Source organism: Henckelia pumila, chromosome 2, assembly GCF_033568475.1.
Source record: "Henckelia pumila isolate YLH828 chromosome 2, ASM3356847v2, whole genome shotgun sequence".
Classification (NCBI taxonomy): Eukaryota; Viridiplantae; Streptophyta; class Magnoliopsida; order Lamiales; family Gesneriaceae; genus Henckelia; species Henckelia pumila.
Genome location: NC_133121.1, coordinates 66,317,749 through 66,330,315, shown reverse-complemented (window position 1 = coordinate 66,330,315; position 12,567 = coordinate 66,317,749). Strand labels below are relative to the sequence as shown.

General features: G+C 36.6%; 1 protein-coding gene and 1 long non-coding RNA gene across 3 annotated transcripts; one reads left to right on the top strand and one right to left on the bottom strand.

The window, feature by feature from the left end:
• Positions 1-2,425: 2,425 nt before the first annotated feature.
• Positions 2,426-5,927, bottom strand: LOC140879872 (WAT1-related protein At3g28050-like). 2 transcript variants are annotated; one of them, XR_012149540.1, is made up of 8 exons: positions 5,675-5,927; positions 5,539-5,604; positions 5,295-5,408; positions 4,557-4,791; positions 4,129-4,287; positions 3,710-3,861; positions 2,710-3,635; positions 2,426-2,645 (listed from the first exon to the last, which is right to left on the bottom strand). XR_012149540.1 is itself a non-coding variant. In XM_073283820.1 (7 exons), exons 1-7 carry the CDS (start codon positions 5,872-5,874, stop codon positions 3,482-3,484), a joined length of 1,080 nt encoding a protein of 359 aa, XP_073139921.1. In that variant the 5' UTR covers positions 5,875-5,927; the 3' UTR covers positions 2,426-3,481. The 2 variants fall into 2 exon arrangements, 1 of the variants encoding a protein (XP_073139921.1); XM_073283820.1 differs by having other exon boundaries at positions 2,426-3,635.
• A 1,597-nt stretch (positions 5,928-7,524) lies between these two features.
• Positions 7,525-12,345, top strand: LOC140879873 (uncharacterized). The gene is made up of 3 exons (XR_012149541.1): positions 7,525-11,496; positions 11,678-11,756; positions 12,029-12,345. It is a non-coding gene; the product is annotated as an uncharacterized lncRNA (long non-coding RNA).
• Positions 12,346-12,567: the final 222 nt, after the last annotated feature.

Below are 12,567 nucleotides of genomic sequence, written 5' to 3'. Positions count from 1 at the left end.
AAATACGGTACTAATATATGATATTTGAGTATCAAATGTGTTAGATCTGATACAAATATATGATTTTTGAATACTAAAAAAATATTTATATTAATAAAGATATTCAAATTTTATACTCAAAATCTTATGTTTTATATCCGATCTTGAATAATTAGTGCTTGAATATCATGTATTCGTACCATATTTTCAATATTTTATACCGAATTTCTATGATTTTTGAGTATTCAAACATATGTTGCAAGTTCATATTAATAAAGATGTTCATGTTTTATACTTAAAATCTTATTTTTTATACCTGATCTTGAACAATTAGTGCTCGAATATCATATATTCGTACCATATTTTCAATATTTTGTATCGATTTCATCCGAGAAAAAAATGTGGGCCCAGAGATTTTAAACAAATTTTTTTCTGACAGGGGACTGAACGTGTATAAGTGTTTAGGTTCAGGGACTGAATGCTAATTTACCCTTGCCAAAAATTATTTAAAAAGGAAAAAAAACATTAATATCTTGTAATATTACAATTTAATAATACATATTGTGATTGTTATTGTATGAATAGAGGCATATATTGATCCATTCCCGGTAATAAATTCGAAAAATAATCATAAAACACAAAAGGAAAAATTTTAAAAAAATAACCAATATTATCCCAAATATCACAATTAAATATCAAAATATTCCGCTTAAAAGTTCTTAATTCTGATATATCAGTTGAATGTTCTCATAAAAAAGTACTTAATACCAAAAAAAATGTTGTGTATAAAAAATTTCAATTTATACACGCATGTGCATGGACTTATTAGTTCTAATTAAAGCAAGGGATCACTTGGGAATAACAAAACTATCGTGAAATAAAGTTATTAAGATGAAAATACTATATTTGCTCAAAAACAAAACATGAAAATACTATATATTTCGCACAATTACCTTGTGCATTATCAAAAGAAAAAAGTTTACAAATTTTGTTAGTAGAGGTGCCAAAATGGGTTAGGTCCGTCGGGTTGGTCCATCCTGCCATACAAAATAGGTGGTTGGGTTGATAATTTCCCAATCCGCCCATAAGGTGAGCCGGCCCGCCCTGCCCCACCTAATGGTGGGTTGGGGTGGGTTGCGGGTTGGCCCGCCAAAACTCGCCAAATTAAATGTAGGCCCGCTAGGTTGGTCCGCCCCGCCACCTAAAATAGATGGGTTGGGTTGGTGTTTTTTCAACCCGTCTAAAGATGGGCCGGGCCGGGCCACCCAGCCTAATGGTAGGTTGCGACGAGTAATGGGTCAACCCGTCCCGGTAGCCTGTTTTGACACCTCTTTTTATTAGGCTAAATTTTATAATTTGCATAAATTATGTTCTAGACTTGCAAAATGAATACAATGATCAGTCATTGTGGCATGCTAAAACACAGGTGACAAACCAAGTGTTCAGGTTCGCAAAGAAGGCTGGGGCAAGCTACATCAACAAGCCCAAGATGCGCCACTACGTGCATTGCTACGCGATGCATTGCCTGGACGAGGACATCTCCAACTCGATGCGCAGGACGTTCAAGGAACGTGGAGGAACGTGGCGAGAACGTTGGGGCGTGGCGTCAGGCTTGCTACAAGCCTTTGGTGGCCATAGCTGCGAGGCAGCGCTGGGATATTGATGCCATCTTCGACGCTCATCCTCGCCTCTCCATTTGGTACGTCCCCACTAAGCTACGTCCCCACTAAGCTACGTCAGCTCTGCCACGCGCGTAGCAGCGTCGCTGTCTCTACTTCCATGATGGCAGCGGGGCCGGAGGAGATCAATTGCTTTTCTAGTTTGTCACTAGGTAAGAGTGCAAAAGTCATGTCTTGAGGGGATACATGTAGTAGTAGTAGTAGTATTACTTGTGGTAATCTGTCACTTTGGAATGTAACTTGTAAAAGTAACTTGAATTTAATCAATCCAGTAGCAAGTCTAAGTTTGTATGTTTCTATGGTTATGGAAATTTATTCCATATGTCCTTTTCATTTATGATTCAGCATGTAGAGTGTGGAAATTTGCATTGAGACGCTCGCGCGTGATTCAGCATGTAGAGTGTGAAAATTTGCAAGTGAGATGTTCACACAAAAGTTTGTATATTTCTATGGATATGCAAATTTATTCCATATGTACTTTCCATTGATGATTCAGCATGTAGATTGTTGAAATTTGCATTGAGATGCTCGCATGTGATTTAACATGAAGAGTTTTAAAATTTGCAATTTAAGACGTTTGTGCGAACATTTGATCGCAAAATAAAAAAAATACCGATAAACCTCACTTTTGTGTTGAAGTGAGATGTTCGCATGAACATCTTATACAATAAATAAAACAGAGAGTCCTATTCCTGGTGTAGCATAAACCGACCGAGTGTGGAAAGATTTCAGTATGCACGGTGAAATCAAATGTCATCCAATTAAAATTTTAGCAAAAAAATATTCTCAAATTTATAGAACACTAAGGAGAGGCGAAAATCACATTTCCCTACACCTGAGGTTGTTCCATCCATAAAATTTCTTATCATAGGCTACTAAGTTCCAATCTATAAGTTTCTATTCGAAACTTTAGCACATAAACCAAAATCGCCTAATACCTTCTCCCTCTCTTGGTATCCGAATCTTCTATGTAGAAGGGAGTTCTATCTGCATGGCATAATTATTGGTGAAGCTCCCATTCAGCATGTATACTAAAGCAGGTGACACTTACCTTGTTGACATCAAAGAAGCATTTGGGATCTTATGCGCAAGAACCTTAGCTTCCTTCCTCTCCTCGATCAAGAATGCCCGTGTGACCAACTCCTTGAGGCAACAGGCGAGTACTGCACAACTTATCTGCGCATTGATATTTGTTGCACACTGTATACAATAGCAGAAGAAGAAAGAACTTGTATTGTCTTGAGCTTGACATTTAATACGTTGTACTTGGCCGTCTAATTCGGTATTTTTAATGAAAATGTTTCTATTTGTCTCGCGAAGAAACATTTTGTTGCAATGGTAAGTAGTTCTGACCAAGGAAACATGTATCTATTTCATGATTCTCATCTTTAACTTCCCAAGATATGCACAATCATGAACAATATGAATCAAAGAAGTGACTGGAAATAATCGAAATCAAATTACAACAGAATTATTTTTCCATTCACCATATTTAGGATGACGAGGATCTCATTCTACAATGGATCCAGCTAACAATTACAAAAAACCACATGATGTAAATGCAGAATCTTCGCCTACAGTTGCTTATCATCAAAGATCCGTCCACCTTATATAAGATTTTAAGCTTTCTTTTTGTTTATGTATACATTTAACACGCTCTAGAGTTCACCATAATATAGTTCATCTCAATTCAAGGTGACTAAATTCTTCAATCTCATGGTGGAAGGAAATGAAGACGTTTTTATTCTAACTTCAGAAAATTTACATTGAGAAAGAATCAAACCGCTTGTAATTTGCAATCCAAGGCCTTCAGCACTGAAATTTTATGTGCTATCATCCCTAATCGGCAAAAGGGGAGCTTTTTCACCGGTTGATTCGGAATTTCTTTCTATACCATTCTGAATCACCAAGATTTCTTTTGTCTTGCCCCACATCACGGAGTAGAATCCGACAACAATAATAATGGAACCCATTAAACTGCACAAGATTCAAATGATTTCCATTAAATTTCTTTAAATTTCTTTTACAAATCTTAGACACAAAATACTCACCTTCCAAGATATAAAATATCTCCTAAGAAGAGAAAACCCATCACAGCTGCTATTACAATGCTCAGTGGATGAAACACAGCAATGAAGAGTGGACCCTTTCTTCCCAGACACCATGCGGTTACACCAACTTGGAATGCAGAACCGAAAACTCCCTAAAAGAAAAGCAAGGTTGATGTATTTTCTTTTTTTTTTTCAAAAAACAAAAAAACAAACTACCTTTTAAAAGTATGTTAACCCAATACCAGAATTGACTGGAACCGGTGCATTTTGTAAAATAACATTTAAGAAAGTAATCATATTTCTTTAATATTGATGAACACCACAGCTTAAATTCAACGAAACTGCATGAAATTAATGCTCATTTGATGATATGAGTGGGATGAAAAATATGGATCTCAAATGAGACGGAGAAATGGTACCGAGTACAGAACAGCGATCAATCTGATGTTGGGCTGCAATGCCCATGCATTTAGGTCTCTATCAACAATCAGAGAAACTGCTATAGATAAAATGGAAGCAAAGAAGCAATAGAAGAAGACCACAATCAACTCTGCTGGGTATTTCTTAAGAATTAGTGCCTGCATAAAAAAAGTTCATAGATTGTCACTAAGGGAGAGTTGTTGGGAAACTCGGCGCATTTAATTTTTACTAACGATTGCTTCACAGTTCTACTAGCTTCACGAAGGTGATCCGCCCAAAATACTACAGTACACCATTATATAATCTGCTATATTATCACATTCATCTGCACAAACAGAGGCAAGTTTCTACAACAATCGCGGTGAGAAAGTTTCACCTCCACAAAAGGCATCTAATCACTTATTTATAATCTTTTATAAAGCAATACCTGTACGATTATATAGCCAGAAGACAATGCACAATCCACTGCAAGGAACATTCCTCCAACTATCCAGTTTGATTGTGACGATCGAAGATGCATATTTTTCGACTCTGAAGATGATAGGGGGGCAAGGATTTGAGGGCCTTTGTATAGAGTGACAATAAAGGCACCAGTAATGGACACTACTGTTCCAATGGCTTTTGCCATAAAACTTGAACTTCTACAAGCTAGCTTTTCCATCCTAACAACCACCAAGTTAAAACATACACGTGATCAAAAAGTAAAAGAAGAAATAACATGCGAAGACACGAATTGAAGACATAACCTTTATTGCGAGATCATCTGTAAGTTCCGTTAATCTCTTTAAGATAGTCAACCAAAATAACATGTTCAACATATTATCATTCCTTCAAGGGATAAGATTGGAAATGAAATAAATTTGGTAATGTGAGGTGAAGTACTAAACTTGCATTAACAATTTACAGAGAATACCACAGCTCAAATCCAAATTAAAAAGATTCGGAAAGGCGACAAAGATTTGAGAAACTTCTATGTTAATCTTTCTACCATTTGAATTAGTATGGGTAGAAAGCAAGAGTGCAGTCGAAAATATAAATCTACACAGCTTTGCCCAAGTACCACAAACAAGTCCCAGTTCAAAAAGGGACACTAAACACACGCACAAAAAAAAAAACAAAAAAAAAACAAGGGCCGACAATTGAAATTAAGATGAGAATAAGAAACCCGAAAATGAGGGCCAGTATAAAGGTGAATCCCGGAATGAGATTAAGCATGGCTGATGCAAATGAAGCATTAGTCAAATTAATTCCAGAATAGCCAGTCAGCTGCGCCGAGCATCTGCAAAGTGAAAGATAATAAACCAAAGACAGAACTCCTTTTCCAATGTACTTTCCATTCAAAAGACAAAAAGAAAAAGAAGAGAGTCTTAGCAACTCTTCAAATTAAGCAACGGTATCAAGAAACATACCCAAAAACTCCCAACATAAAAAAGCCACAAATGAGCCAGGCAGTAAGCAGAGGCCTGTTGGAAGACCTGCAAATCATAGAGTCATGAAAAAAACCATAGCCAAATCTAAACAAACCCACCAATCAATTGATGGTACCTGTGAATGATGAGAGACAGAGGGAGGAGTATAAGGGAAGCAAGAGCATTGGAATAGGCTACAAAAGTGAAGGTAGTCATCCCAGTGGCCATGGCCTTCTTGCTGATTACAATTAGGCCCACCTGAGCAGTTGTGGCCAGCACCATCCCCACATACGGCGTCGCTGCGCTCTCCAGCAACCCCATTATCTTCACTATCATCTTTCTTGTAGGGCATTTAGTTTTATTACCTCCGCGTTGGAATGCTAATTTGACCAAATCTTTTATTTTTTATAAATAACCTTTCTTTTACATTTTCACATAATTAATTCCCTCAAAAAAATAATAATAATGAAAATTGGGAAAATTTGGTCGGGTCATATACCACGTTTTCTCGGCAATTGTTTTTTTCACTTTCTTCCCACCCTCTTCCTCGTGCATTTTCTACCTTTTTTATGGGAAAATTTTTACTTGTTGCAGAGTAACTTATGATATGATAAAAACCTATCATATATTTATTTATATTTTAAATATATATCATATATTCAATGGATATACATGAATTTAATTGTTTTATACATTAAAATTTTATATGACACTATTTTTCTATAAATAAGGGTCTCTAACTCTTATTAAAATATGATGTTTTTACCCTCTTTTACACGCTTTTTTACACTCTTTCACACGCCTCCCATGTTTTTCTATACGTCTTACATACGCCTTTTACACACTTTTTTCACGTTTTTCAAACCTTCCAATTTTCATACATTTTTTTTATTAAATCATATATTGACTTGAAAAATCGGAGTAATTTCGTCTTTGGACGAAGTCATCCCACATGTTTTCTTTGATACATAGAAATATTTTGAGATCATTCGTCTTCGTTTATTGAAAAAATTAATTCGTTGATTACCAGTTCGAGTTAACTTATTTGATGTGAAATTTTTGAATACATTAATTGGCGCCATAAATGGGAACAAAATTGAAACTCATGATTATTTTCTACGACGAGTAAAGAAAAAAAAACGGCCTCGATGAGAAATCGGAGAACACGATCAATTTGGTTGGTCGTCTCTGCTACTGAGCACCCATCTCGCTTGCCAACTAAAAAATTGTTGGAGATATGTCAAAGGAAGGAGAAAAAAATAAAAAAGAAGGTTACCGCATATCTAAAAAATATTACCATGAAACATGCCGTCACCAAGACCACCACATGAAAGTCACTTTGAACCGCCGCCTGCAGCCACCGCCGGGCCAAGTCCGACCTACCACCGCGTAGCCAACTCACAGGCGCATCTCTCAGACCAAAAAGCCCCATCAATGTCGCTTCTATCTTCAATATTTCGCCGAGGAAAGTCGCGGGTCTCGCAATCGGAATTGTCTTGGGTCTTCTGTTCGATTAACTGGATGCACGTAAAACTGGTGCAAGCCAACCATTGTAGATCTATCCTACACGTTTTCCTTCAGTAATACACCGATCACCGCCCTTTACGCCGCCTGAGTCTTCGAAAATTAAAGTAAAACTTGAATTATCCATGCGCGCGAAACCGGGAATCGAAGATAAAGTTGTCTTCGCTAATGGATCACCCCAGTCACTCGTGGAGCTCCTACCGCTTCTCTCCATCACTTCGTGCAGGCATGTTGCCTATAAAATTCCTGAACCAGGTTTGAGTAGTGAATTATTCTTTGAAAAGGGAACAATGTACGCACGTTCTCTTCATTGTCTTGATTGATTGTATGTTGGAGCATATGTGTGTGTTTATATATATATATATATATATATATATATATATATATATATATATATATATGTATATAGCTGGATAAAAATTCCAATTCCAATGCAGACCATCACTGATGTAGTTTCGATTGTCATATATACATGGCTTTGTGGCTTAACGAGAAGTAGAATTGCTTTTGTGAAAATGAGGTTTTGCCTACGAAAGCCACATCACACTTGCACTCAAATATTTTAATTTCTTATTGGCTTCACTTGTTTTGTTTTACTTGAACTTCAAAGCATTGATCTTGAACTTCAAAGCATTGATTGGTCACCCACTCTATATTTATCGGTGCTTTATGTGCTAAATCTATCCAAGCAATTGCCTAAAATTTTTGTTCTAAAATAGTATCATACTGCTTGTTATTACATGTCATTTTTCACATGTGTGGAAATCTATCATGAAGAGCTACCAAAGTTCGATATTAATATTGTTTGAGGAGGTCTAGATAAGATCACGGCCTCGTGGATTTTTTGAGTTGCCTAAACTCAAATGTAAATTACTCGATAAATGCTCTCGATTTAATCAGAGAAGCTACATGTTTTCCTTTACTGCATTCGATCAAGGAGTGAGATGGTTCTGTTGAAATTTTTATTTTCATATATGCTCTTGGTTATTGGTACGACCTTATCAAAGCATGAGATCTCTTAATTCCCTTTGGTACTAAATTTGATAAAAGTTCAGAATGCCACAGACAGTAGGCTTTTAGGCGGATTCAAGACTTTTGATTTTCATGTTATTTTATGTTAGTAACATGTCATCTTGAAAATTAGTTCTTATTCTCATTCGATTGCTAGTGCCTTAGCCATTGAAATGTTAGTTCACATAATTTTTACTAACCAATTACTTTACTATATTTTCTTGCCCAAACTAATATATTTTTGTCGGTTACACATGTTACTCAGCATGTTCTGCTTTGAAGCAAGATTTTGACGACCGGTAAAATTACGTTGTTCAAGTTCATGTAACATATATCTGACCTTTCCTAGGATGTGCACCCCCATCACCGTTCACTCTCCACCAACCCTATTACCTTCAAGGGGTTTTCTCTTTCCATTTGTTATTATGAGTATTATTATTTTATGTGTTGCATGCCGATGTCATCTCACATGCTTGCAGTACTCATATTTTAGTATGCTTCTTTATTGCACGACTCACTTGGTTGGTTTTTCCATTATGGGCAACGTTGACCACCACACGCATGTCTTGTGCTTTTCGGCCTCTTAAATGAACCTTGCTTAGACTCAACTCATGGCACTTTTATTGTCGGGCACCTTAGCTTAACACCTTGTGATAACCTAATCAAGCCTATTTGGCGACTCGAGAAATAAAGATAAGTTTTCTAGTGTTTTTATTTTTGGCATACTATTCTTGTTGCAACACATTTCCAATCTTGCTGTAAGGCTCTATTTTACGTTATCAGGTGTGCAATCTTGCAGTAAGGCCTCAATCTACAGCTCGATACTCTCAAAAGCCCGATCTGTTCGCTACCTTGTAAATCCACGCAATTCATGGTCATCACGTAAATTCACAACTCGTGGTTGTCTCAAAAGCCCGACCAGCTCGAAACCTTGTAAATCCACGCAATTCGTGGTTATCACGAAAATATACAACTCGTGGTTGTCTCAAAAGTACGACCAGCTCGGCACCTTGTAAATCCACACAATTCGTGGTTGCCACGTAAATCCACAACTCGTGGTTTTCTCAAAAGTCCGACCAACTCGGCACCTTGTAAATCCACGCAATTTGTGGTTATCACGTAAATCCACAAATCGTGATTGTCTCTAAAGCACGACTAGCTCGACACCTTGTAAATCCACGCAATTCGTTGTTATCACGTAAATTCACAACTTGTGGTTTTCTCAAAATCTCGATCCGTTCGGCACGATATAAAACCACTCCACTCGTATTTATCTCAAAAGCCCGACCAGCTCGGCACCATATAATTTCACGACCAGTCGTGGCCCCCCAAAAATCCCGATTAGCTCGGCACTTAAAGTCCATTTAACTTGGCACATACAATAGTAGTTATTCTCTACGACTCTTTATTTGATCTCGGTTCTAACCATATTTTCATCTACATATATTTATTTGAGATTGACTTTCAAATGGATTGGATCATCATCATATCAGACTATATTTCTGTTGGGATCTCTATTGACTTTTTGTGGCAATCGGTATTTTCTTGGACTCCGTCTTATGTCTAGTTTTTGTTGGTTTCGGTATTTTGACCCGAATACTTATTAAGAGCCACATCATTCGGCACATCTCAGTAAGCTCACTCCGTCATGAACGTTCAAAGAAAATTACAAGAGACCAGAATTTTGTCTTACATGTTCTAAAATATAAAGTCAACCACTTCAAAGTTCCTCCTCAGTTCATATGCTTAGAAATTGATCAATATCGGATTTGCGATATCTCAAGATAAATTTTTTATTTGAGGCCACGTGTGTAATTAATCTGATATTGTATTGGACTTCAATTGCCTTATATTTTTGTTTGAGTCTTTTTACAGATATTGGACATGCAATCTCGCAGTAAGACCCTATATATTTTACGTCATTAGGCATGCAATCTCGCTGTAAGGCCCTATTTTACATCATCAGGTGTGCAATCTCGTAGTAAGGCCCCAATCTACAGCTCGATACTCTCAAAAGCCCGATCCGTTCGCTACCTTGTAAATCCACGCAATTTGTGGTCATCACGTAAATCCACAACTCGTGGTTGTCTCAAAAGCCCGACCAGCTCGGAACCTTGTAAATCTACGCAATTCGTGGTTATCACGCAAATCTACTACTCGTGGTTGTCTCAAAAGTACGACCAGGTCGGCACCTTGTAAATCCACACAATTCGTGGTTGTCACGTAAATCCACAACTCGTGGTTGTCTCAAAAGTTCGACCAGCTCGGCACCTTGTAAATCCTGGAAATTCGTGGTTATCACGTAAATCCACAAATCGTGGTTGTATCTAAAGCACGACCAGCTCGACACCTTATAAATCCACGCAATTCGTGGTTATCACGTAAATCCACAACTCGTAGTTGTCTCAAAATCTCGATCCGTTTGGCATGATATACACCCACACCACTCGTATTTATCTCAAAATCCCGACCAGATCGGCACCATATAATTCCACGACCAGTCGTGGCCCCCCAAAAATCCCGATCAGCTCGACACTTAAAGTCCATTTAACTTGGAACATACAATACCAGTTATTCTCTACGGCTCTTTATTTGAGCTCGGTTTTAACCAGATTTTCATCTACATATATTTATTTGAGATAGGCTTTCAAATGGCTTGGATCATCATCATATCATACTATATTTCTGTTGGGATCTCTATTGACTTTTTTGGCAATCGGTATTTTTTTGGACTCCGTCTTATGCCCAGTTTTTGTTGGTTTCGGTATTTTGACCCGAATACTTATTAAGAGCCACATCATTCGGCACATCTCAGTAAGCTCATTCCGTCATGAACGCTCAAAGGAAATTACATGCAACCATAATTTTGTCTTACATGCTCTAAAATATAAAGTCAACAACTTCAAAGTTTCTCCTCAGTTCACTCGTCGTCACTTTTTTTCGGGAGGTAGTATTGATGATATGATAAAAATTCTATCATATATTTTAGAGATATATCATATATTGCATGGATATGTATGGATCTAGTTGCTTTATACATTAAAATTTTATATGGACTGAAAGTCTCATTCTATAAATAAGGGGTCTTTAACCCTTATTAAGTATTATATTTTTACCCTTTTTTAGATGCCTCTCATATGTTTTTACACGCTTTCACACGCCTCCCATATTTTTCTACACTTCTTACATACGCCTTTTACACACTTTTTACACGTTTTTCATACCTAGCAATTTTCATACATTTTTCTATTGAATTCTATACTGACTTGAGCGTCGGAGTGACTTAGCCCATCTCACATGTTTTCTTTTATTCACAGATATATTTTGGGATCATTTGGCTTGATTTATTGAAGAAATTGGTTCGTTTATAACCTCTGTGTTGGAATGCTAATTTGATTAATGACCTTAAATTTTTTTATTTTGGTAAATAACCTTCTTTTTACATTTTCACATAATTAATTTTCTCAAAAACAAAATAATAATGAAAATTGGTTGGTCGGGTCATATACCACGTTTTCTCTGCAATTTTTATTTCACTTTATTCCCACTCTCTTCCTCGCGCCTTTTCTACCCATTTTTATGTGGGAAAATTTTTATGTTGCAGAGTGACCAACCAAGGCTGATAAATTTCTCTTTTTTCTACCTGCATCGGATAGCAAGAAGCGGATTTCACCCATTTGAAAGTGAGTTTATTTAGTTTAATCATCTGGTTTGCCACTCTATTTTCTAGTTTTACATAACATATTTTGGAATATGTATTATAAGTAAACATCATATCGGTCGCCGTGAACGTAATTGTGGCTGCTGAAAACGTAGTGTCTTTCGCCTCATATGTAGTATCGGTCGCCTTTCATGTAATATTTCTTTTTAAAAACTTTTTTCAGATACACACTTTTGTTTTTTGTTGATCGATTCCAACAATATGCTTTTGATTATTTTATTGTGTTTTATACAGGTAATGAAATTTACCAATATTATATTTGAATTTGATGGTGAGTGGAGAATAGATGAACAAAGCATTTGTAAGTGGTGTCCGGGATCCAATTCTAAATGGGCAGCAATCACTGTGGATGAGGATAATTGTTCATGTGAAGAAGTGGTGAATTTGATAAGTAAAGTTTTGGGATTGAATAGAGATGAATCGAAAATGACATTAAGTTATTTGCCATTTGTATGGGGTTGCATCGTCCTATTTATATTAATAATGCAGTAGGTGTAAAGACATATTTATGTTTTGGTGATTCACAGAATAGGTCTGTGCTTCATGCAGAGTTATCGAAAAATATTGATGTTTAAATTGATATGATTGTATATGCTGCAAGGTTTGAGAGCATCAAAGATAGATTTGTTGATGTGAATGATGGAAGATTATCATGTGATATGTTAGTTGATCATAATGATAAAGAGTTGCATGATGGATATTTTGATCGGGTTTTTATCCTAGACGATGCATCTAGCATGCAAGAAGTAAATGATTAAGTCAATGACGACATG

Excerpts from the sequence above, each read along its gene's own strand:
- LOC140879872 (XM_073283820.1), bottom strand. The coding sequence starts at position 5,874 with ATGATAGTGAAGATAATGGGGTTGCTGGAGAGCGCAGCGACGCCGTAT. Across the intron at positions 5,605-5,674 it reads CTGTCTCTCATCATTCACAG|GTCTTCCAACAGGCCTCTGC; the intron begins GTACCATCAATT and ends TATGATTTGCAG. Across the intron at positions 5,409-5,538 it reads TTTATGTTGGGAGTTTTTGG|ATGCTCGGCGCAGCTGACTG; the intron begins GTATGTTTCTTG and ends TTCACTTTGCAG.